The sequence below is a fragment of the Tachysurus fulvidraco genome, chromosome 4 (assembly GCF_022655615.1).
Source record: "Tachysurus fulvidraco isolate hzauxx_2018 chromosome 4, HZAU_PFXX_2.0, whole genome shotgun sequence".
NCBI classification, from domain to species: Eukaryota; Metazoa; Chordata; class Actinopteri; order Siluriformes; family Bagridae; genus Tachysurus; species Tachysurus fulvidraco.
This window is the reverse complement of record NC_062521.1, coordinates 22,317,927-22,343,221: the sequence shown is the minus strand read 5'-3', so window position 1 is coordinate 22,343,221 and position 25,295 is coordinate 22,317,927. Positions and strand designations below refer to the sequence as shown.

Genomic DNA, 25,295 nt, shown 5'->3' with positions numbered 1-25,295 from the left:
TGCCCCATGTTAGACTGTTGTCCATTGCACAACAAATTCCTGCTTCACGCTCAGTGGTGTGAGGATGAGGCTGATCCTGAGTAGAAAATGCAATTACTGAAAGTTTATTACAGGGGGAAAAAAAAACATCTAAACTTTTCACAAGTAGTATAACTTTAAATGTAGGTTGTTACTGCATTTAATATCTTCAGTGTGTATATGGTTTTTGCACCAAGACTTACCACAAGTAATTCTCCTAGCTCTCTTTTTCTATAGCTTTGAGAGAATCCCACTAAAAATTCCCACCTACCTAAAAGTATGATTTACTCATTAACATCATTGCACACAAAATGCAAACTGGAAAAAAAAAATCATTCTTTTTATTAAAAAACAGTATTGCTACATTACACGTTTAATCCATGAAACAAAAAGGTGCGATATTTAAGAACAAGGCAGGTTGATAAAATTAAGAGAATGATCCGATTTTGTTGCATATAAAGTGTAGCACAACTGACGATACATGACACAGATTTTTTCCTTGTTTTGTTTTTAATTAAGGTATAAACCGTAAATGCATTTAATTAAAAATAAAATTGATTGCATATGCATTCACCCACAATAACCCCAGAAAAACAGTAATCCCAATCATAAAATATAAAAACAAAGAGACAAACTGAGAGGAAACAAATAATTAAAAATTAACAAATATTCTCTGGTATATATAGTTAAATGTGCTTTAATTTCTTTCTTTATCTAAATATCAAGCTAGAATCAAAATCTGAGCTCACCCTCAATTTTGCTTGTAATAGATGTAATTGTGTCAAGATTTTAGAAAGTGTTTCGCTACCCTCAAAATCAAAAGTGTCTACCGGCCTGCTGCTGAATGCCTTCTGTGTAAAAGCTGAGCTTTTGTTTAGTCACATAACCATATTGAACTGTATCTCTCCTTCACAGGTGGGAAAGATGGGTTTAATAATCTCTTTGGGGGAAATCGCCTTGAAGGGACAGGCTAAAAATTTTTTTAAAACAAAAACAAAGCAACAACAAAAAACAATTAACTCCTAGTGCTAGAGTATCCATTCAGCAAATATCTACATCAGACAGTGTGCATATCGAATACGCAGTCTATAGAAGGTGTACTTTGCTCATCATTTAAAGCCAGCACACCTGCAATCACTCCCTCCCAATGCAACACAAACAGGCACTGGTGGCCAAACTCCTCACTCACTTCTTAAAGCCACATTCTAACACACTCACTCACACACGCATGCCCCATGGGCTTATCAATGAGTGAGGCACTCTGATCAAGATCCGTAGATTTGTTACATGTCATCATATTTACATATCTGTCTGTAATCAGAGAGGAAACAGAAAGCAAGATCTGGCCAACAGACTAGTGGTGCTGATCTGCCGTCATTATCCAAGCTGTTTTTCCAAAGGAACTTGAATCCAGAGAGCTCCAGCTCTGAGTATAGGACAAGGAGATCCAAAAAGTATTAGGGAAAATAAAAAATAAAAAAAAAATAATAAAAATAAAAACCTGGGGAACTGGGATAAAGAAGGGGTAGTGTGTGCCTTAGAGTAGTAACAATTGTGAGAGGCAACGGGTTTCATTACAAAAAGAACCCAATTCCCTTCTCAAAATGTTCTATGAGATGATGTAATATACACTATATACTAACTTTTAGTTTAACTGTAACTCACAAGACAGTGGTGTAATTTGGCAAAAATGTTCAGCACAGAAAAATGGAAACCACTTATAGCTATTTAACCTCCAAAGAAAAGTTTTACAATAAGGTCATTAGTGTTTCAAGACATAAAGGGGCAATACAATGACATCATATACTTAGGGGTAGCAAAAATACTTACTGTATAGTGTCATGTTGGATAAAGTTGTCAGTAAATAAGAAAAATTGTCAGTGTAGCGGAAGGAACTGAACCAGATCATAATGGAGAAATAATTAAGAAAGTGATCTCACACATTTTAGGGCATAATGCACAGTATGTAGTGTTAAAAAATAAAACAACGCGAGAACACTTAAAAGATTCAAAATAATAATAAAAATAAAACAAAACAAAATAAAGGTTCTGTAGTGTTTTTAAGTCTCTGGTGTTTCCAAGTTTATAAAATGAGTGGCATGGATTTAAAAGTACCAGAAAATAAAAATGACTACAGTTTTTGCCTAGTAGTGGCAGTCAGTCACTTGGATCTTAGAAGACAGATCAAGAAGCAGAAGGTGAGAGAAAGTAAGAGGTGATAATGATGGAGGAAGAAGTTCTTTGTGTCATTGATTAGTGGCTGTGGTCCCTTCGTGACGAGGTTCAGCAGGGACAGTAGGCAGGAACAGGGTGCTCAGCACGAGTAATACACACTATCAGTTTTTCTGTGGATAGAAACAGTTGGCAAAGGTAAAGACTTATATTAAATTAAAACTTTTTATTGGCTACACAAAAACTTAAACTACAATAAATTGTGTATTAAGATATCTGTTGCATTGTTTAAGAAACCCTTACCATGGACACAATACCTTCCAATGAAATGTTAATACTAATTTGGCATTTAAGGCATCTAGTATTTTCAACTGTGATTGGTATAACATCAATACAAACACTTTTATATAGATGGCAGAGGCCTGAATAGTTTAGCTGATAGTTCAACACTTAATAGGTAGTATAGTAAAAATATAAAATGAATGAACCAGTTCCAGTCTGTATAGTAACGGGCAGGATACACTCAATTTGATTTCTCTCTTAGAGGAGATCTCAAAAACTGATATGAAATGAAATACGACTCGATCCCTTGAAGCCACAAATCATATAGAAAAGTCTCTTTAATGATATTAATCAGTCACAATACTTATGAAGGGCATTTTGTGCATGTGCCATCATGCACAAACCCATTCAGCAGACAGGTCCACAGACACCAGGGAAGGTGATAAATACACACAAGTCATGTGACCAAAGTGGGTACATGAACGGCACACACATACATACTACATTAAAATAGGAAACGCAACTTTACTGCAGGAACAGCAAAAATGATAACACCAAAAACGTTTGAACAATGATTCTCAAACTAGTCCTCAGTGCCTCTCCAGTCAGTCAACAATTTTTGCTCTATCCCATCTCACAAAACACAGAGTAAAATCGCAGGCTGTACGAGGGCTCTCAGGACTGGATTAAGAACCACTGGGTTATAGAGAGGTTGAAGGTTAAGACCTCACACACATACTGTGAGAGCACATGCAGTGAAGGAAGGAGGCAGTGGACACACATACCATGCTCGCTCATGCACTGAGTGGGGTGAGGGGGGGAGTGGCCTAACCGTCGTAAGAGTCCAACAAGGGCATGGAGCCCCGCCTCTCCCCATACATCCCTCCCTAGGTGAGCACGCCAGAGAGGAAGACGTGTGTTCACAGAGGTGTAAAGGAGTCATCATAAACAAATGTGAGAGAAAGAAAAAGGAGAGAGAGTGCAAAAGGGTTAGTCTAGGCACAGCTCCCATGTCATTAGTGATTAGTAGAGTTAGAGAAAATTAACAGGCATAATTAGTGTAAAATGTTGGGAGTCTGCTATATCTTTCAAGTTTGGTCATTTAAGGAAATGTATGTAGGAGGGGTTAATTGTAAAGGTGTGAAGACTCATCCCTGCATTTTAATTAAGCAGCATTTAGACTAATTGCAAATAAAACTTCACAATTCACTAGAAAGGGAAAGATCTGAAACTGGCTTGTAGTTCAATTTAACAAAACAATAACAGAGGATCTGCTAATGGAGTGGCAGATGTTTTGTGATCAATTACAGCAGCAAGAAACATTCTAGTTAACACTACAACTAATTATTCATCCAAATTCATATAGCACCACTAATGCCTAAAACAACCTGTTTTTAATTTTTGGACAAGCTTGTAAAAAAAAAAAAATTCCAAAACTCCAGTGCATCAGCTTCTTTAATGCATTTGTACCTGAATATCACTGTCAGCACGTTCTAGAGTGTCATCCAAAGTGTTCCTCCGTCCTCTCTGATCCAGTGTAGCATAGGAGTCTGGGGAAAAAGGCAAGATTTAATAATTGCTATAAGAATTACACACAAAACATTTAAAATCTATATAATTAATGCTTATGTGAATTAAATCAAGGTGCATCAGTGTCTGGAAATCACCTGATCCCAAGTCATTCATTGGAATCATGTTTCTGTCTCTGTCCTGCTTTCCTCCTGAAGGGGTTTACAAAAAATAGGGTTAGCTATTCATAATGTAAATGTAAATACATATACATACACTGCCACACACTCTCAAACAGCCAGAAGTTAAATAAAAAAAAAAGATAGAAGTCCCACCTCTGTCAATAAGTGGAAGAGTGCTGCTGTCCTCGTAGCCACCGTTGGTGCGAGTGTTGTTAGGAGGGTTTACGTTCACCACAAAGTCTGATTTCTTCCAGCCATCTTTCTCCAGCGTGCGCCGGAGCTCCTTAAATCCCCATACAACCTGCAGTACCAGGCCGGCACCACGTACCTCCCTGTCAGAACGGTTACTGTGGGACAAGCAAAGTCTCAGACAGTCTCTACTAACACACTGAAATTTTACTAACTAGAGTTGCGACCACTGAATATAATGACTGAGCATAACAGAAGCTCAATGTAGAGGACGAGATTGACGAATAAAACCGACCCGTCTTTGTTGATGAGCACCAATCTCTCAATGCCCTGTGAGCTGCGCAGGAGCTTGGCTGCATCCACACTAGAGCCGACCACCTCAGCCAGAGTGCTCAGCACCGAAACCACGGTCTCTTCAGAGAGGTTACGCACAGGTTGGCTCTGCCCACCACCTGGCAGGTTTGCCACTAGGTTAGGTATAGCGTGCCTTCCTGCACAGGCACACACAAGAGAAAGAATTACTTTCATACATAATTTTAGGCAGCTTTAACAATCCACCAACTCAATAAAAATCTAATATGGCAATCTATAGAGTAGTGAAGTTGCAGCGATTTAATTATTCACCTCTTGTGCAAATTCCACGGTCTACATAGACCTCCCCTTTTCATGTAAACTGGTTACTCACATCTCACTTTTTAAGTAAAGTGAGTGGTCCAATTCTTAAGTAAGGCTTAATAATCTCTCCACCCCGACTTCACTTTTCTCAACAATATTTATTTACAATGGTGTGAGTCAACTAAAAAGTTTAAGTGAACAAAAGCTGATCTGGTATCATAAAGTGCTCATACATACTGAGATGGACATACACTTGTATGGCCTTTTAATATACAAGACTGCCAGCATGCAGGGCCACTTAAACACACAAGTCTGCTAACTATATTTTTTGGCCTACAAACTTCTCAATTGTCCTGCCATCATTTTCATTTCCACACATTGGGGCTGGGAAGTCCTTCAATTTAGCTTACACAATGTTCACTAGAATCATGCAATGAACACTTTCCCCACACACATGGAAACATGGACAAATTTTATGTGCGCACTAACCAAGTAGGTCCCGGTTACGAGCATCAATAGCCAAGTTTCTCAGGGCCCCAGACATGGCTCTGACCACGCGGTCATTCCCATGTGCCAACAGCTCAGTGAACAGGGGCAATCCTTTCTCCTGTCTTGTCATTGCCCTCAGGAAACGTCCATACTGTAAGAGCAAGTAGAGAAAAGGAAAGGGGTTAAGAGAGAGAAACAAAGAAAAAGAAAGCAAGATACACCATAGCTCTAACAAATATAGCAAAACTAAACAGTACTGACTATAATTAAAGCAGCTGCTCATAGCAATTATATGGTGGTCAGCAGTGTATACTTACGGTCCAGCGGCCTGCACACAGATTTTGGATGGCTCCTGCAGAAGCTTCTAGAACAGAAGGATTCTTACTCTCTTTCAGCAGTGATAGGTACACACGAACAACCTCTGGCTGGAAAAGCAGTTCATAACCTACAATATAAAATAGATAATTATTAGGTTTATTGTAAATAATATTATTTAACTCAGAACATAAAGTAAAAGAACACAGCAAGCTGTGTGTGTGTGTGTGTGTGTGTGTGTGTGTTGGGGGGAGGAAATATGGGGGAAATGCCAACCAGACATCAGGTTGGATGATGTTGAGATTGTTTTTTTAAAATGAGCAATAGATTGTGATTAAGGCTATTTGTAGGCTTTGAAGAAGAAAAAAACAAAAAAGTTAAAAGCCAAAGCCTCTGAAACATCACTTCTCCACTCCTGTATGCATTTACACCCTCAAAATGAACTTGCAAATCTCAGATCCCAAATTACTGCAGTGCTACAAAATTCAAAAGAGACAGCGCTTGGTGGTCAAAGACAACGGGGAGAATATTATATACCTTAAAATGTTCTCAACCCAGACAATCTCTCTGAATACACAGGCTGAATGTATAATGCCTTGAATTTTCCTTGGATAGCATGTCCTGCTGTAGTCTTAACAATTCACTTTTATACGTCCTTGGTTAACAATAGTTTATTAAATAATAGAAGAAATTGTATTATAGGTTAATAATATGCTCAATTAACTAATTATATGTTTATTGGCCATGGCAGCAAACAATAAAATGCAAGATTCAAGTTAAGATGACAATAGGTACATGTTATTTACTGTTATGCTGTAGCACAAGCCAGATTTACTAACAAACACAAAATTGGCTTCAAGTACTGCCTTTTCCATGCAACAGACCCACATTGAGCATGGGCATTTAATCCACAATTAACATGGTAGCAACAGGTCAGGTGACAATCATCGTGAATGTGGAACATAATTGGACGATCATCTAGGCTTAGTGCTAAAGAAAGGCAATTTTACACATATTGCAATATGACAAATGCAAATGACAAAATCCTACACAGATTTAAAAATCATACCCCAACAAAAACTCAATGGTAAAATACATTCTACAAATTGATTAGGATTGCATTCACTCAAAACTACTAAAAGATGCCTAATACTAACATCTCCAGCAAAATTCTGGCTTCAAGTCACAGAACATTGTTTAGAATTCTTAGTAAGCCAAATTAATGTAGCATATCTGTTAAGTGTTCCTTTATAATCCTGTCAGAAAATTGACAACATTTGCAAGCATAAAAGTTACCTTTGGCTGGTGTGGTCCTCTTTGGAATGTCAATTATATCTGTAGATCCATCATCATCTTTCTTCCCTAAAGTTACCAAAAAAACAAAAAAAAAACAAAAAAAAAAGAGGGTTCCATTAAAAAATAATTAAATCTTTACGCTAAACAAGCTCCACAACAAGGAATAATCATTTACATTTATGGCATTTGGCAGACCCCCTTGTGCAAAAAAGCCTCCAAATGAATAAATCAATATTGGTTTCACTAGAACACAGACTAAAGTACCCATATTAAAAAGCAAACACTGCTTAACAAAATCACCATGTGCTAACAAATTTTCATAGTAAAGCTCCAAGTGTTTGACACCCCAGTGCCCCCTTAGGGTCTGACTAATTATAACAGGCAGAAAACATTGGTATGACTACAAATAAATAAATGCTAGCTGAGCTTCTGAATCAAATTTAAACTTTTACTTGACAGATAAGGAATATGACCATTGATGGACTAATATCAGTAGAGACGGTGAGCAAAAATGCCTTGATGTATACCAGTGATCTCTGAAAAGCAAAGCAAAGCTCACAAAAGAAGGGGCTTACCTTTGGAAAACCACTCGTCTGTTATGGCAGTAGACAGAATAAGCAGCCGAGAAGAGAGAAAAACACAGCACAAGAGAAGTGAGAGAGTGAGAGACCCTCAGTATGAGAAAGCAGAGCAAAAAGTGCCCCAGCCACCACAAGCATCAGGCTTGCTCAAGAATAAATACAAAATCAAATGCAAAAAGATTCACAGTTCTCATGCAATGAAATTTAAAATGGTAGCACAAGCACTCATTTAAAGTCAGTTACATTTATGTCAGACATAAACTGATAACTGTGTTCCAAAATAAATATTTCTCTCTTCACACCTTTGCCCTTGCGAGAGCTGAAGCATCCACCCTTCTGATTAGCAGGGGCAGGGCCTTGATTGACAGGCGCAGTCTCCTGGTAACGCTCACAACCTGGCACTTCCCGATGCACCTGATAGGACAGATTCCTCAAAAGACAAACGCTGTTTTCCACCAACTAAAGAGGAAGAGACAAATAAATAATGTTTTGAGTCTTGATTGATCATGAAGCCAAAAGCACATGTATTGCTGTATGTATTCTACTGATATTACCTTGTTGTCCACATCTTTACAGTTAATCTGGGATTGGACAATGTACATGAGCGAGTCAACCAAGCCAGTGCATTCTCTTAACTTCCTCCTGGCTTCGCTCCTCTCTGAGCTCACATTCCTGTGGAGAGCAGATTTAGCACATAAAAACAAAAATGGAAGGGACGCATCCCAAACTGCTGTGGAGGATGCCTGTTAAATTTTGGTGACAAGTTATAATGTTATTGAGACTAGCTAGGTTTAAAAAAAAAAGAAAGAAAAGCTAAGGTACAGGTTATTAATATTTTTTAAAAAAAAACCATCCTTACAATCTAACCTAACCTCTAAGACTAACCAAGTTCATGCTGCTGTCATACTGTGCTTGATTATACAGCAGGCACTTGCTTTGAAAACACGTATAATATAATCTTTCATTAAAAACAGGAAAAAAAATGCTTTACTGATTATATTTCTGATCATTAGCTCAAGCCTGCATGTGCTGAATGACTCTCCACACAGAGCTAAAATTTAAAAATTATTTCTTTAAACATTCACTTTTGTTTGATAATCATGATTCCATTTAGTTATTTAACATTTAAAAATCTGGATGCATTTTACTTGTACATAAACATTCATGCATTTGGGAACAATTTGAATCAATGCATCAACAAAAACAATTACAGCACTGCCAGTTAATTATCTGAAAGTTTTAAAATGTCATCTTAAACTGAACCTAAGAGATAGACAAAACACTATAAAAAGACAGGCAGAGGGCGAGGGAGCAAGATACTTTCAGCTCTTTTGTAATGCAATCAGGGGGAAACTTCCAGTTATTTCTAATGCCAAAGAAGAGCAAAGCAGCATCTAAAAGAGAAGCATGAGAGAAATAATTGGATTTAAAGATCATGTTTCTCTCTTTTGTCCCAATGCTCCCACTCAACCCTGAAGAGTGCATCTGACAAACAGATGCCATTAAAAAGCTTGCATAATACAAAAAGCATTTCCCGTTCAACTTCCTCTCATTCTTGTGTACAGGAACGTCCTGTCATGCGTGTGCACAAACACACACACGCCTCCTTATTAGGCTTGGCCCAACGTAACACTAGTCCATAGAAAACCCCCTAACACCAGATCTGATTTAAATATCTCTGCACCAACTGCCCCTCTGGGTCTCAGTACCTCAGGCAGCCAGCAGTGTTAGTAAGAGCAGTCTCCCATTCAAGGTGGCGGGGCTTGCAACTCTCCTCTCCTCCATCATTCCCTCTCTCCCAGCCCGAGTGTGGCACCATCACTTCATCGGACAGGGCATGTAGTGCATGGTCTACAATCTCCATCTTGACTGAATCATGAGATGACAAATTCCACAGAGTCCCTGGGGAGGAAAAAGTGACCAATCACTCCAACTGCAACACACAATTGAGTCCACCATCACTGCAGGGTTCATCAAGCATGCCTACCTGTAATGGTATCAGTCAGATCCTGATCTCTGGTCTTCCTCAGCAGGCGCACCAGTGCAGGGATTCCATCACAGTTCTTGATGGCAATTTTGTTGTCAGGGTCTCGTCCGTATGAGATGTTCTTCAGAGCACCGCATGCAGAGTGATGGACTTCCTTCTTCGGGTTGTCCAACATGGATACCAAAGCAGGAATGCCCTTCAAACGCCTTACATCTGATTTGACCTGCACATGCAATAAGAGATGCAGTAAGCAAGAAAGTCTATGAGGAACAACAAATATCACTCAAACACGGATAGTAATACCGTTGATTTGGAATATATAATAGAGCATGTAAAAATACATCAGACACTTTCACATGCTTCACCATTGAAATTAAGAGCATTACTGTAACAGCATTCTGTAAGGGCAGTAAGAACATTCTGCTAAATGCCATAAATGCAGTGAGAACAGATGCATTACATGCAATAGATACTGTTTTTGTAGTTCAGAAAGTCTCATAGTGTAACTAATGAACCAATCTTGTTGCCCTGTTTTGGCAACAACCGGCCTGGTGTTATTGCATGTCTGTGTGGGTGGACATGCACCTTATCATTTTTAAATGTGAGATGTTGAAGGTAAGCAGCAGCATTGCTCTTGACTGGGTCCAGACGATAGTTGAGCATAGCGATGACCTCAGGCAGTTCGGGCTGCCTCCATGTTGTTGGAGCAGGACCTTTACGCAGTGTGCTGTCCAGCGACGCCATGCTTCCCCTTTCTCCCTGTGCCAGAGGAGCACCGCCTCCCCAGTAATACATATCCCCTGCTCCACTCATCTCTCCATCGAGAGTACCCTCATAGGATCTACAGACACAAATTAATTCTAACAAAACCAATTCAAGAAGCCACATTGACAGCAGTCCATACTTTACCAAGCCCACACACACACACTGCTTGCACTAACCCAGTCCTGCGTGGAGGCGGAGCATGATGTCCTAACCGGGGCATGGTGCTGTAGTGCATAGAGTGCCCCATGCCATAATCAGGCTCATCGTATCCTATGCTCCTTTGGTCGTCCTCCAGACCATAGGGCTCTGCAACAAATCGCTGCATGCCAGAGATCTCCATGGCACTGCCCATGCGCCCTACTTGTGGCTGGGCTGCATATGGGTCCAGCTGGGGTCTGCTATGAACACGGTAGCCAGGATCCAATGTTCGATAGCCATCCACAGGTCTGGAAAATGGTTCAGAGACAACACAATGGAGGAAAAAAACAATTTAATTACATGTAAACAAATAAAAGCATTAGAAAAATTAAAGGCTGCATATGGCTTGCACAAAGATTGCAACACTGAGTTTTAGAATCACTTCATTTTACATCCAAAAGTGATGTAAACACACAACGGTGATGTTTTACATTTGAAGAAATGTATGATTGTAACTTTGTAATATAACAGCACACCTATAACGATCATCCATACGGGCCCCTCGGTTGAGACTGGCATAGGTTTCAGAGGGTGGTCCACTACGGTAATCATCGTATCCTCCTGGTGGCCCATAGTGGTAATTTCTAGGAACTGTATGGGTTGGGTAGTCCATGTGACCGGGCTGCCTGTACACACGATCTATAGGGGTATTATACCCACCCACACCGGTGACAGAACCAGTACCATCCAGAGAGAGTGTATCGGAGACTGAGGGTATAACGGTGCGAGTGGTTGTGGTCTTAGTGACTTTCTTGACCTAAAAAGAATTCAAAAACTTGTCAAAACAGTAACAGTTACCCAAGTTAGCATTTCCTACAGTATTTCATATACAATATTCTCATACTAAAGGGCCTTGAACAAAATTTAACTACCACCAATGGTTTACTGTATATTCAAAAAACACTGATAGGAGATATGTAGAGGAGATTGCTTAACAAAGGCTTACAGTGGTTTCAGTGCGGCGTGTGGTTCCATCTTCACTAGTTTCAACAGAAATGACTGGTATCATCTCCTGGGGGTCCTCCTCCACTGTAACCATCTCCTCGACAAGGTGACCTGGGTCCAACATCCTGTACTGTAAGGGGCACGCAAACAATACTTGGTTTTTCAGCCATATGCTGAAAAGTGTTGCCTCTCTCATAAACACCAGCTGGCCCCAAAACAGCCAGAAAAAGATGACACACACACCCTACCTGTGTCCCGTTGATGTATCCCTCGTTAATTTTGAGCCGCTCTAACTCTGCATCACCAGGGATACGCCCGTTCTAGAGAAACAAAGACAAAAAGAGACTGCTGAATATTAACCTCAAGGGAGAATTTGAGTATGCAGTATCTTTATGGGAAGCCATGAGCAATTAGGGTTAAGAGATTTTAGCCTCTAAACACACACAGTATAATTGTAGGAGCATTACAGAGGCCAGTATTCAGGCCATTGAACTATATCCAACATCCTGCACAACAGCAAAAAGTCATTATATCAGCCTTAAATTCACAAACACGAGATCTAGGCAAGAGAGGGAAACAGCATACATCTTTGGAAATGCATGAACTACATAAACAAATGTATGAATGACAAAAATGAGGAGAGAAAAAGACAAAGGATTCTGGAAAATCTCATTCATGCAACAACGCAATGATGTCATGCAACACCACAAAAAATGAACACAGCAAAAAAAGAATAATGCACATTCCATCCCATAGAGGGAGCCTTTGAGCTGGAAACAAGCCTAGGTAGGGCCCAGACGTGTGAGGACCTGTCAGCAGGTCGGCCCTGAGCCTGCCCTGTATTTTAATACAAACAGAACTATCTCAAGCAAGATAGATAAGACTGATTGGAGCATTCCAAAACCACTGTTCTATGCATTCTCCTTTAAAGTGTGTGTGTGGTGCTGTTGTTCCAGCTCAGTGTTTTAAAGCCAGAGAGAAAAGTGTAATGAAAAAAAATAAAGAACTGTTGTATCTCTCTAACAATATCCCCTTTTGAGGTTTATCTGCTTTGTTTAAGTTAGTCATTTTAGGCTGACAGAACACAGACCAGAGGTTCATTACCGTAAAACGCTTGTTAGATGTTGAGTAACTTCCGGTATAGGTCAAAGCTCTCTCTCACACTGACTGAACCAGTTCCTTATCTGGTTTTTTAACCACAACGCCATTAGAGCTTTCACAGGGATCTTCCCATATTGGCCTCAATCAACATTCAAGGATTTTGCCTGAACACGCTGCACCACTAAACTACAATAAGCCAGACTAGATACTCCTCCTCTTTCCACATAGGTGATGACGTGCTTCACTTAAATCCTACACATTTCTTGCTAGTTTATACCAAGAGAAAGAAAAATATTTCAAATATCTTAGACACATAGCAATCCAAGATAATGGCACTTCTGCCATTGAACTCTGAGTATTTAGACTACGCTGTAATGAACTCTGAGCAAACGGAGCTATTCAGGGGGGAAAAAAACTTGATATGGTTGGCTTAAAACACTCTTTACTCTTCAGTCACATTTTAATGTTTCAAACCTAAACATGATTTTTAAAAAAATGGTGTGGAGCTAATTATTTAAATGTTCTGTACCTTATGCATGCTGTTTAACTATAATTTATGGTATCACCTCAAACATCCATTTTTAAAAGTGCACAGGTGGTAAAGGATTTAAACATTAATCCTAATTTCAAACGCTTCTTTCCTTGCCAAGTTATTCGTGTCTCATGTTCAGACTTGTTTAAATCCAGAAACAACATTTCAAATAGTGTCAAAGGTTAAATCTAGCACTATTCCAGCTGCAGCTCCAGTTGTTAATGATGTTTGTTCACTCACAAATAAACAGTGAACAGCCATGTTTGTTGGTTTATTAAATTCTTCTGATAATGTGGCTTACTCCCTGCTGCTGCAGATACTTTCATCCTTGAGTTTTGATAAGACAGCTTATAAATGGTTTTAGGGTTACAAAAGGATCACCGTAAGAGCTCTCTGGGTAGCTGGAGATAGAGTACAAACAGGTATGTTTCCCAAAGCGGTATGTTTCAAGTTTTAGCTTGTTTTCTTGTGTACATCAAACATACATTATGCCTATCTTCTTAATAAACAAACAGGTCTTATTTATGTAGAGAAGTTGTGGATAACATTTAATGTCAAATTTGAGCTTTTCTTATTGAAACAGTTCCCTTAATAATAATAATAATAATAATAATCATAATAATAAAGTCCCCCCCCCCAAAAAAACTATTTATTTACTGAAATGCTCATCACTATGGCACATTACAGAAAAAGTTGTGTTTCACTCTTGTACAAAACAACAAAAATACCTATGCACATTTCCTTCTCCTTTCCACAAATTTCACAATGCAGTGCTCTTCTAAAAAAATGAGACACTAATCTAAGTGAGGCTTCTCTAATCAAGTGTTTACTCTCTAATCATACACCAGCTGTCTCCAAGGGAAAATTATGAAATCAGATGCAAAGCAGCACATCCACAAAGCACAGCTGTAGCTCCTGAAGGGCAGCTACCTTATAAACCCATTAGCCTTTAGGTGGTGTTCATTTTCTTCATAAGATCCCCATCTGTAATTCTCAAACTACCCTTTGTCAACAGATTTGTACAACTGAAAGCAGTGTTGCCTCTAATCAGTGATGGTGTTTACTTTATAAAAAAAAAAAGTACGTGTTCACATCTCAAAGTACCACTGCAACAAGATACCACAAAAACCCGTTTTATGTTAAAATGGCATGTATTACGCAGTTACAAATCTTTCCATGTATCAGCTTTCCTCAGTTAAATTCACAAAGAACCAGTCTTGATCCAGAGATGTGAGTCACTTGCATTGAAGTACAGTTAGGCAAACATTACTTTTTTTTCATTCATGTAAAACATACAAAGCATGCATTTAAAAAATAAAACACAGGGTGGGGTGAATCGGAGCTGGAATAGCAGCATGCATGATGGACATTAAAAAAAAAGAAAAAAAAAGTAGGGAAAATGATGAATCCAAATTTACGGTCTAACATTTTCTCCAAGAAAAAGTGATGATGCAGACACTAAATGATGATGCCTCAAGGGAGGATGAAGAGAATAGCTGTATGCTTGATGGGATCAGGATGCAAATAGGGACGATGTTATAAAACAAATTAGAAGAGTAATGGATAAGGTGAGTCACCATGCACTGAAAGTGAGATGATGCAACTGAGAGGACAACACAAGGTCTGGTCATTGGATGCTCGCTGAAGGCAAACACATGAGGTGGGGGTGCAGGCTAATGAAGAGGTTGAAAAGGCGTATGGGATGGCACAATGACTTGTGACCTCTGCAGTCACATGACTTGTGGGACGAGGCGTTACCTGAAGCGTGGGGAGGGGACGGGGCAGGGTACCGGGTGGCCCCACGCTCCTCCTCTCCTCCTCGAGAGCTCGAGTCAGACGCTCAAACTGCATCTCCTGCTCGCGCACGGACGCCAGGAGAGACGCGGCATTCTCACACTGCTCCATACACACTGAGAGAGGAGACAAAGAGTTACACACACACTGCTGCATACACTCAAACAACGAGTGTATGGCACAGACTCAAACGTTCACATTTCTTCTCAGCATTTCAGAACAAGATCAAACACTTGTCTGATTCAAGGGAACAAACGAAAAACATCCCCACAGGTTACTACACTCAAGCCTAATACAACAATGTTATCTAACAATTACAGGATTACAACAAAGTTTTACAAAAGCTATTTTGTTTAATTGGCTGCCAAAGTGTAGTCCAGGTTCAGCAGCAAATAGGCACCATGGAGGGGAGAAAACCATAAACCAGATCATTATCAGGTAACAACAAGATGACTTCTACATACTGATTTGGCTATTAGCAATTTCTTATTTTAAATAAAGAAATTAATCATCCAGAAACAATAGGCTAAAAAAGAAAAACAGAGATACAAGCACTTCTGCCATTTTTTAACTTGGAAAAAAGTTTGAAACAGTATATTACAGGCTGTGTGGTCAGGAACTGCTTGCTGGCAGCAGCAATCAAGAAAAATGAGCTGGATGGTGGAATGTTTTTGATGATTGCACAGTGAAGCTCAGTAGGCCGAAAAAAAGAATTATACCATATTCAATATACCCATTTTAGAAATGTCCACATGGGTGAAAAGAAAACCAGACTAATCACAGTACAATTATATTCAACATTAACTGTATTTAGATGTTTTATATAAGACAAGACCAAATAAATCATTTTAGGTACTTAAAAAAAATTCTGTTTCCTTTAATCAATAGAAAAAGTTAAATATAGCTGTTTACTATTAGCCAAGATTGATACCTTTTATGTCATTAACAAACCTCAAATTTTCAGCATTTATGGAGAAAGCAAGAGCATAATCCAAGTCGAGAGTTTGTAAGGTACAGAGAAGGGATAGGGTGGGATGGGGGGGGACTGCTGTGCATTTCTGAATGATAATACAAAGTAGTGTTACCATTGTTAATTTGGTCTGGTAATAGATCAGGTAATAAAGGTCACTTGGCATCATGGCCATGTAACATAATGAAGGTGACAGTCAATATTTCTCCCAAGAGATAGGTCCAATTAAACATTCAGCACAAATATTTAAAGGGTGAGTGATCCGTGTGTCAGTCAGTGATAATAAAACTACCACTGCCCGTGATGCCTTATGAAAGCATATTTATATTGCCTTATTATGGCATTCCAGTATTAACGCTGCATTTATCAAGCGTACTGATTATTTTGAAAAACCAAAGACAGGCAGTGACAAAACATAAAAAAAGAATGCCAGCACCAGTTATAACAAAGGCTTGCACTGTGCAGGTGACAGGAAGCCAAACGGGTTTTTAGAAGGATGATTAAGATTTGTGCAACAGAAAGAGACAAAAGAGTGCTATCATGTACAGGCAAGCATAATCAGCTTAGACAACATTAAACCAACCAAGGTCCTCTAATATCACATTAGACACCTCCAGAAATCCCTGCAACTGAGCTATAAAACACAGCTCACTATTAAACAGGGCTCAGCATCACTGAACCATGGTAATGGTTAACAACTACAAACTGAAAATAACATTTACTGTCTGCCAAGCACAGCTACATGAACTATTATAGGATGTCAGTTTAAACATTGCTGAGTGCTTACACAGAGCCATTAACTCTGCAGCATTGTTCTCAGAGGGGTCTGATAAATAGACACTACACACTTTCGCTTTAGCTAGGTGACACTCACATGCTACCTCACATGCTTTCGATTTGGACATCAGATGAATTACATTGGCCCAGGACGCATATTTGTACGTTTCTCCATCATATCAAACAAGTATGTCTGATGATTATTGAAAGCACAGGGTTTGTTGTAAAGCATCTGCATATATACACACATACATACATACATATATATACACACACGTATGTGTGTGTAGTCAGCATTTTTAATTCATCATTAGATTGGTTAAAGCCCTTATTAACTGTAGCTAAATAAACTAAAGTTAAGTCTGTGGTTTCCTATAATGTAATAAATTCACATTTACAAAAAAAAAAAATTCCATAAATACAGGGTAAAATACCTATTACTTCCAGATATATTCTCCATATCAAGCACTCTAATTTGCATCTTGATTGCATAAATAAATAAGTTGCAGTTTCTTAAATAATGACAAATCCAGAATTTCTATATGGTTTATTAAAAACAAAGTTGGTAGCTATATAGCATGTTCAATTTAAAACACGGTCTCCATCCTAACATTTCACGATTCCAGATTTAAACCCAGAACACACAGCACTTCAATAGTGTGCTGACATTTCACTCTAAATTTGAAAATAAATTACTATTCTGCACTACATCTTCACTTGCTCATTAGCACCAGTTAACTGAGAGGAGTATAGAGCTGGGTGCGAATGGCAGGTGAGAAGAATCCATCCTGTGAAGCTCTATTCTGGGCTCAGAGTGGCAACAAGATGCACATCAGGAGAACGAAAATGTGAAGCTTGGGAATTCATAACTTTTTGGAACATCTATCTATCCACCTAGTTACCAAGTACAACCAGTTATCACGGTAGCTGATTTACCCATACTTTAACTGTTTACCACTTAAAATGTACAAAAGGTACTCTCCAGAGATAATTTGGGGAAAAAGCTTTTACTTTAACCGATATCACGTTTCAGGTTGGTGTTAAGAAATATAGGGCCTTAAAAAGGGTGCCATCTTTACCTGTACTCTGATATTTTATACACAACATAAGCCGGGGGGTGGGTGTGTAATACTGAAAAGACAGTAGTTTCTAAAATGAGAGCAAGCTTGAAACAGAAGCCTGCCAAGGTCAAAGCTATGCTGCTGAAAAAGCACAGCTGCTGTGCCCCCCTGCCACACCTGTGAGAGAGTGAGTACTGTTACCCTCCCACAACTCTAGATCTGTAGACCTCTTACTTTACTACAGCTAATGCAAAATCAGAGGGTTTTTTTTTTTTTTTTTTTTTGGGGGGGGGGGGGGGGGGGTCTATTTGCAGCTGTCCTTCTGGTGATTCAGGGAACAATAGTAAATGTGTGCCCAAGAGTGTACATGCAGGGTGGATGGGGGGGCTGTCCTTGAAAACACAGTCATGAAACTCATCGACTCATGAAACTGTTTTCCACCCTTATCCCAAAACATCCCTTAAAGAGCAAACACACTTTAGAAAAAGTAAGGCAGACATGCGCACATGCATCCACATTCCACCTGATCTTGTGGCATGTCCGATCCTGTCTTGGCCTCTCTAGCTTGTTTGAAATTCCTAATAAAAAGTCCTCTTCCTTTCTCAACACATGTCCCCTTTCATTCTCTTGGTCTTACCACCCCAACCACCACCACACACTATCTGATTCAGTGTGAATTTAATGACTCAGAGGCTCAGTCTGACGACGAGTTTCAGTGACGCACACCTTTTCCTGTAACAGCATACACTAGTACACCTGTGAACCGAGTTACTAATGAGTTTCACACACCTGTGAAATCTGAACTGTGCTTACAGAAGTAAGGATCTGTGTCATTTTTAATCTATGGCAACACGCTAGCAAGATTTACTTACGAAAAAAGACCAAGTATTCAGAACAATACTTCGAAAATCATTTTAATGGTGTAGACTTGATTACAACAGGAAAGCAGTAATTGTTCCAAGAACAATTTGATGGATTTAAAATATACCCATTACCAGGGTACACATGAAACACACATGCACCAACTTTATCTTCAAAAGGATATTATTTCAAAGCACACCTTGAATACAGATAGTCAGTGGTTATAATCTAGGCCGTGCTGAGCAAGTCCCTTTTATTTTAAGCAACCGTCCCTAAAAAGTTCTATATCTACTCAAGAGGAATAAGAAAATGCCTTCCTCTGAACAGACCTGACCCAAAACAAGGGAAAACTTTATGTAGGTTTTGTGCATCCAACCAAGCTGCTTAACACAACCATGTAAAATGATACTGAATAATCAGATTGATCTCTACTGGGATTCACCTATTGCAGTGAACAAAGAAGTTAAATAAGGCTGAATTCCTCACACAGTACTGATAGTTTTGCCATCATGAAGACAAAATTCCTGTCAAATGCCAACTTAGAGAACAACATCTAAGTGACCTAAGAACCACTGAATTTGAGGTGGAAACCAGACAGGAATAGTCACTGTTCCAAACTGAATCTTGGTTAAAACAGCAAAAATATTTAGCTCACCTAGGTTTTCATGTCTTCTAATGAGACTGTCATCATAAATATTATACTGCATTATAAATATTATACAGTTAGCAGCCAAACTATATAAACCTATACCGAAGAGCACACACCCAAATGAATCCTAGGATCAGGCAATGACATAATAGCCGGTGATAATGCAGCGTCAATCCATAGTTGCATGCAAACTTCAGAGATCGTGTGTGTATGTGGAGCTCACTGCCTATGTATAAGCCAGTGAACAGAGATGCACTGTAAGAACATCATTTCAGCTCACAGTTGTGAGCTTGTAGATTGCAGTAGCAAAAGAAATTAGGTGCGTGAACAGTGGCATCTTTATGGAAAAAAAAAAGAAAAAAATTCTAGTTCATCATGGCCACTGGGAAAATAAAACTAGCTACTGACCACGGGCAGTGGTCCAAAAAACACAAAATATTTAGGAACCACAAAAATATCAGACATACAACATTATCAAGATTGAATCTGGAACATTTTTCTAAAATTATAAATAAGAAACATTGGCGGACAAGCTTGAATCTGACCCAGTTCCAAAGGAAAAATGTGAAAGGGCAACAAGGCATACAAAGGCTTGAGTGAACACGAAGTATGCAGTGACCCACAGGTAGTGAAAGGGGTCTTTGAATGGACAATCATTTTAAGGTGTAGCTTGGAATGTTTCCGTGACGTGTTGCCAAAAGACCAATTAATACAGAAACACAACTAATGCAGACTTAGAATTATACTACAATTACTCCTCTGTTGCAGAAATCAACTTTAGACCATTTTTTAAACACACAAACACTACTCAGAAAAATCACCACGTACTGTCAAGCTAGATAGTCTGAGACTTTCTGACTCCAGTGAAAGTGAAAAGCCAATCCTTCTGGTTTGGCCCAAGTCCAAACTGACAACTCTGACCTTTGGACGGAACTCATAACCAACTCTTGCCTGTGTCTATGATGTCATCAATCGGGGAAAGGGCTTGGTGTCAAATATCTTCTTGCTAGGCATCTAATAGTGTTCAGAATGCAATGGAGACATTATTTTTTCGCACACTGATAAGGTATGAACAGTCTAGGACTGAGCTCATATATGGAAGAAAACATGATGAACGGTTGCTCCCTTAAGCAACAAGTTACAACAAAAATAAAGTAAATGGTTTCATTCCTAGTCGTTTTACAGCATGATATTTCTTAGCGGTATGGAGCAGAAACCCAGTCTGGAGTTACCACAGACGGAGGCGAAGAGGTTGCCGTGTGTTAAGTGTTCCACAAGCCCTTCCGTGTTGGCCGGACACACCCTTGTAACCGTAAACCCGGTTATTACACCGTTAAGAAAGCGACACGTCTCCAAAAAAGCGCACATGGACTGCTTTTACAGTCGCATGAACTCGAAGAAACTCGCTTAAAGTAACATTGAGAGAGAAACAAAACATAAAAAACAGACTAGTATGAAGATGCCCCCCTCCTGTGCGCCACTACGGGTCAAGGTAGACACGCCCGCAAGGGGAAACGGGAAACATCCCAAACATTTCTCCTTTTAAAGAAGAAATTCTGCTTGGGTCACCAAGATGAATCAGTGTGAGTCTATCAGCGGAGGTCAAATGAGTCGTAAAACTTATTAACATTGCAGCTGAACTGTTGACTTTTAGCCGGTGAAGCTCGCATTGTGTGTAAATGCAAAGAAAAACACAAAAAGCGAGCTACAAAGACAACACCGAACCACGCCTGTCCCTTCCCCCCACATACACACACACGACCGACTCAACAGGTTCTCACACTCTTTAGCTAAACACTAAACAACGTTGGTTCAACTTTATACCTAAAAAAAATAGACATATATAAATGATACTGGTCTGAACCGGTCAGGACACGTGTGTGCGCCTTGTTTAAAAGCGTGTAATCAGAACAAAAACCCACTAAATAACCTGTGGGACTGGACCGTAAAACACACACCTCATTAGAATTACCCGCCAAATTAACTCTACCACTTAATACAAACTCGGTATTTACAACCCAGGGCAAAACTCCACCCAACTGCCTCAAAACTGATCTCCGACTTTAAACAGAACCATTTCGAGTCAAGTGTAGGTGCTCAATGACTTGGGTTTTGACCCCTCAGGTGGCCTGGTGATGAACCTGCTATAACAGTAGGTATATATGGGGTTTCACACCTTAACATGTGTCTTGTGGAGGACAATTCCACAACAACTGAAAAAAAGCAACGTCAGTAAAACCCTTTATATACACAAAGTCAATAAACACATTTATTACGTTAACATTGAACATTCTGAAGTAAGAAATGTTTATTATACCTCTTAACTTTGACCTATCTGTTGATTTAAGTTTATATATATACACAATTATACACATTATATAAAATACAACAGTTTTAATTGACATACAAGAACAACTCGTGGACACCGATTCTTTATAACGTCTCCCAAACAAACCACAGAGTCCCAAAGCAGCGTTAGCTGAACACAAACACGACCCGTTTCCTTCACGAACACAACCGCAGTCTTAACACAAAAACTGTTTCAAAATGTTACATTTCCGCCTTAAATATTCAAGATTTTTCGTGAGAAAACAAACCCGACTTCTACTCGGGCAAACGGGGAGTCGTTACACGCTTGCTAACGTTAGCTAGAAAACAAACTAGCCAGGCAGCGTTTCTAGCTAACTTTACTAGCTAGCATGCTAGCTAACCGTGAGCTAGCAAAGCTAACACAGGCTAACTTTCAACTTTCTGAACTAACAATCCAAGCAGCTGAGATAACTCGGGGGAAATCCAAACGATTTCAAAAGCTGCGTGAACAGAACAATCCATCGCTTGCGACAGGGAAACAAAGAAGACCAAAGTTTCGACAGTCTACCTTTGTGTTCTTTGTGCAACTCCGCTGCGTGGCCTAAACAACAGGCTCCGTCCTACTGACGCCAGATAACCGCTTTTCCAGGCAGGAGAGTAGGAAGTAGTTGTAATTCCAACTGGTCTAAATTTGGGCGTCTGAACCCGAACTGCCACGAAACTTCTCTGTCTTGTTCACTTTGGGATTTTATTCACTGGATTTCTTCCATTCAAAACGCGTATAGAATTACTGATACAGAAACAACCAAAAAAAAAGGCATATGAATGTTGCGGTCTGTAAAAAAATAAATAAATAATTAACAACACCCACCTATCTAGGCTATCTTCCGCGTCGCCTTGTTCACTCCTCTTTTCCTCGTTGCCAGTTTTTTTTCTCTCGGGAGCGCGCAAAGAGGGAGGGGTTCATCAGACGGCAATGGGCGGGGCGTAAGGTGTGACCGCATACATATAAGGACAGGGCGGGGCCTGGCGTTCACCTGGTTACTGCAGCTCAGTTCACTAATAAAACCGAACGGCGTACCAAAGAGAAAGAAAACACACCGTGTGCGTTACAAATACACACTAGTTTAAAAACACGTATTCATTTTAACGTCATTTGTCGCGTCGTGTCCTAGTTAAGTTTTGTTAGGAGGGGCGGAAACGGCAGTTTTACTTCCTGTTTAGTTTCGTCACCAGGAACTCAAAGCTCTTTCCTTTCTTTATGTGATAAGACGCCATCTTGTGTCTGAAAACAGACAGCGCCGTGATTTTAGATTTTAATGACGGTAAACTGTAACAGTTTTAATGTCAGTGTATTGATTCTACAGTCCTTGTATCTTTAATTCTAATTGTATTGGACACTGAAAGATTAAACTAAAGATAAACACAAACCACATAGAGATATAAGATAATATATACCTTTATTTGTCCCACAATGGGGAAATTTATCTGTTACAGCAGCAAGAATATATACAAATAATAAAGAATAAAGATATAATATAATATACAGTATATACACACAAAAAATGTATAAAAAAGAGTAGTGGTTACACTGAAAACATTTTGCACATACGTAATATTGCACATTTTTCAAAATTTCTGTTATTGCACATGTTTAAAATACTTTGTTATTGTTTATCATTGCAGTGAAACAGTAATAACAGTGTGTATTATGGTGAATGGTTCACTGGGAGCAGCTTTGTGTATGGTTCAGTTTCCTCCCATCACATAAAACATGCATTGGAGTTTAGTTATGTAAAAAAAAAAAAAAAAAAAGACATGAATAAATAAAACATATATATATAATCAAATCATAAGGCAGGTCAGTGACTGGCAAAGTCCCACTTTTCTTCATCTGCTTCAGGATTGTTTTCTCATAATGTTGACCTTGTTATCTGACCACAACCTCCTCCTTTCTTCCTAGTCTTCCTATGTGAAGTTCAAAATTAATTTCATGACAAGCAAAGGTTCCTGCTTTATATAGAAACATAACCACAACAACAACAACGAACATGTAGTAACAAATAAACTGAAAGCAAAGGTCTTGAATAAATATAGTTTCAGATTATTTTAATTGTCTATGGATTACAGTGTCCAGGCAGAAAATTACATTGTTTAGGTCCATATGGTAAAAAAAATAAAATAAAAAAAATAAAAATAAAATAAAAATTTCTAAATAATTCTAATAATCAGAAGACAATGCAATAATAACGATAGTATTAATAAAAAACAAGTTTAAAATATACACTTTACTGGTACATTTTAAACTTATCTAACTTAGTGTTATTGCATCATAAATGCAAGATAAGAAGCTGTATGTATTTTTCTCTCTGTCCTAAGATATGTTGATGATAGCATGTTTTTTTTTTTTTTTTTTTTTTCCAGTCAGATGTGATTTTTAGGTCACTTTGAATAATTATTTCTAGGTTATTGACACAGATTTTGGCATAGTCTAGATAGACCAGCATGTATTTCCACCAAACAATAAGAATCTCTGTCTTTGTCTCACTATATAAAATGACTACACATCAACAACTCTAAGCAGTGAGCTTTCAGTCCAATCATTCGGCATTAAGCATTTATACAGTGTATAATAGATATAATATAAAGATATAAAGAATATAGATATAAAGAATATTTTCATTACTTAATTATACCAGCTAGTGAGTGCAGATATTAGTTGAAAACTAAAGAAGCAATAAAAATAACTACTGTATGTAGTGGTCTACTTGTTCCTATATGATACAGTACCCTACAAAACCATCAGTCATAAGCATTGAGAAAGTAACAGTACACACTATTAAAAGCTTCAGGTAGGTTTAGCATAAATATTTAGGATACTGTGCTTGCATGTTTCGGGGGTTTCCCCCAGGTACTCCAGTTTCCTCCCCCAATACAAAGACACGCATTGTAGGCTGATTGGTCTCTTTAAATTGTCCATATTGTGTGAATAGGTGTGTGAGTGTGTGTGCAATTGTATTCTGCAATGGATTGGCACCCCGCCCAGGGGGCATCCTGTGTTTTAGGAGAGGGGTGATTTATTTAGTCTCACTGATATTTAATCCCTTTTAGTAAATGATGTATGCTCCTTACTTATATTCTCTGTATATCCTTCCTGATTTTTCTATCTCCCTTTGAAGCCAAGAAAGAAATAGATCACTATTTAAAAAAAGGAGGAAAATCTGGGTGTATAACAGTGGTTAATGGGTAAAACATTTTGCTTTGGACATTAAATGGAGCACCTTCCTAGTCCTTTTACAAAAAGTCAAGCATGTTGACTTAGATGATTTATTTAAGATCTCATCCTGCTATTGTGCACATATTTAACCTGCTGTAAAAAAAGAAAAAAGAAAAGGACTTTGTCTACCTTCAATCTGCATATACATTAGAAGAACATCATGCACGCCCCCCCCCCCCCCCTTTGTTTCTTTGTCTTACTCTTGCCTTTTTAGATATGGGAAAATGTGGGAAATTAACCTTAGATCTGTCCTTATATTCATGGTTGTGAATCCTGCAATTATAATTGTTGAATAGCCCATAAAGAGAAAAAAAATTAATAGAAATCTCTGTCTGGTTCCCTTTATCTATTGCAGGATATTTGCTGCAGTCACTGTGGTGTGTTTTGCTCTTGAGTACACGTTGTCTGGTTTCCGACAGT

The 25,295-nt window shown here is 38.8% G+C and overlaps 1 protein-coding gene across 7 annotated transcripts; it reads right to left on the bottom strand.

Annotated features, from left to right (window-relative positions):
* Nucleotides 1-337: 337 nt before the first annotated feature.
* On the bottom strand, nucleotides 338-22,620 carry ctnnd1 (catenin (cadherin-associated protein), delta 1). Of its 7 annotated transcripts, XM_027145805.2 has the most exons (22): nucleotides 22,470-22,586; nucleotides 22,167-22,388; nucleotides 14,935-15,086; nucleotides 11,792-11,863; nucleotides 11,545-11,673; nucleotides 11,075-11,355; nucleotides 10,577-10,846; nucleotides 10,221-10,476; nucleotides 9,636-9,858; nucleotides 9,358-9,550; nucleotides 8,203-8,320; nucleotides 7,951-8,107; nucleotides 7,643-7,660; nucleotides 7,068-7,133; nucleotides 5,774-5,901; nucleotides 5,457-5,607; nucleotides 4,648-4,843; nucleotides 4,317-4,510; nucleotides 4,140-4,193; nucleotides 3,943-4,022; nucleotides 3,258-3,359; nucleotides 338-2,363 (listed from the first exon to the last, which is right to left on the bottom strand). In XM_027145805.2, exons 3-21 carry the CDS (start codon nucleotides 15,079-15,081, stop codon nucleotides 3,300-3,302), a joined length of 2,793 nt encoding a protein of 930 aa, XP_027001606.1. In that variant the 5' UTR covers nucleotides 15,082-15,086; nucleotides 22,167-22,388; nucleotides 22,470-22,586; the 3' UTR covers nucleotides 338-2,363; nucleotides 3,258-3,299. The 7 variants fall into 7 exon arrangements, with proteins under 7 accessions (XP_027001606.1, XP_027001604.1, XP_027001605.1 ...); XM_027145803.2 differs by lacking the exon at nucleotides 22,167-22,388 and having other exon boundaries at nucleotides 22,470-22,616; XM_027145804.2 differs by lacking the exon at nucleotides 22,470-22,586 and having other exon boundaries at nucleotides 22,167-22,454.
* Between the last annotated feature and the right edge of the window lie 2,675 nt (nucleotides 22,621-25,295).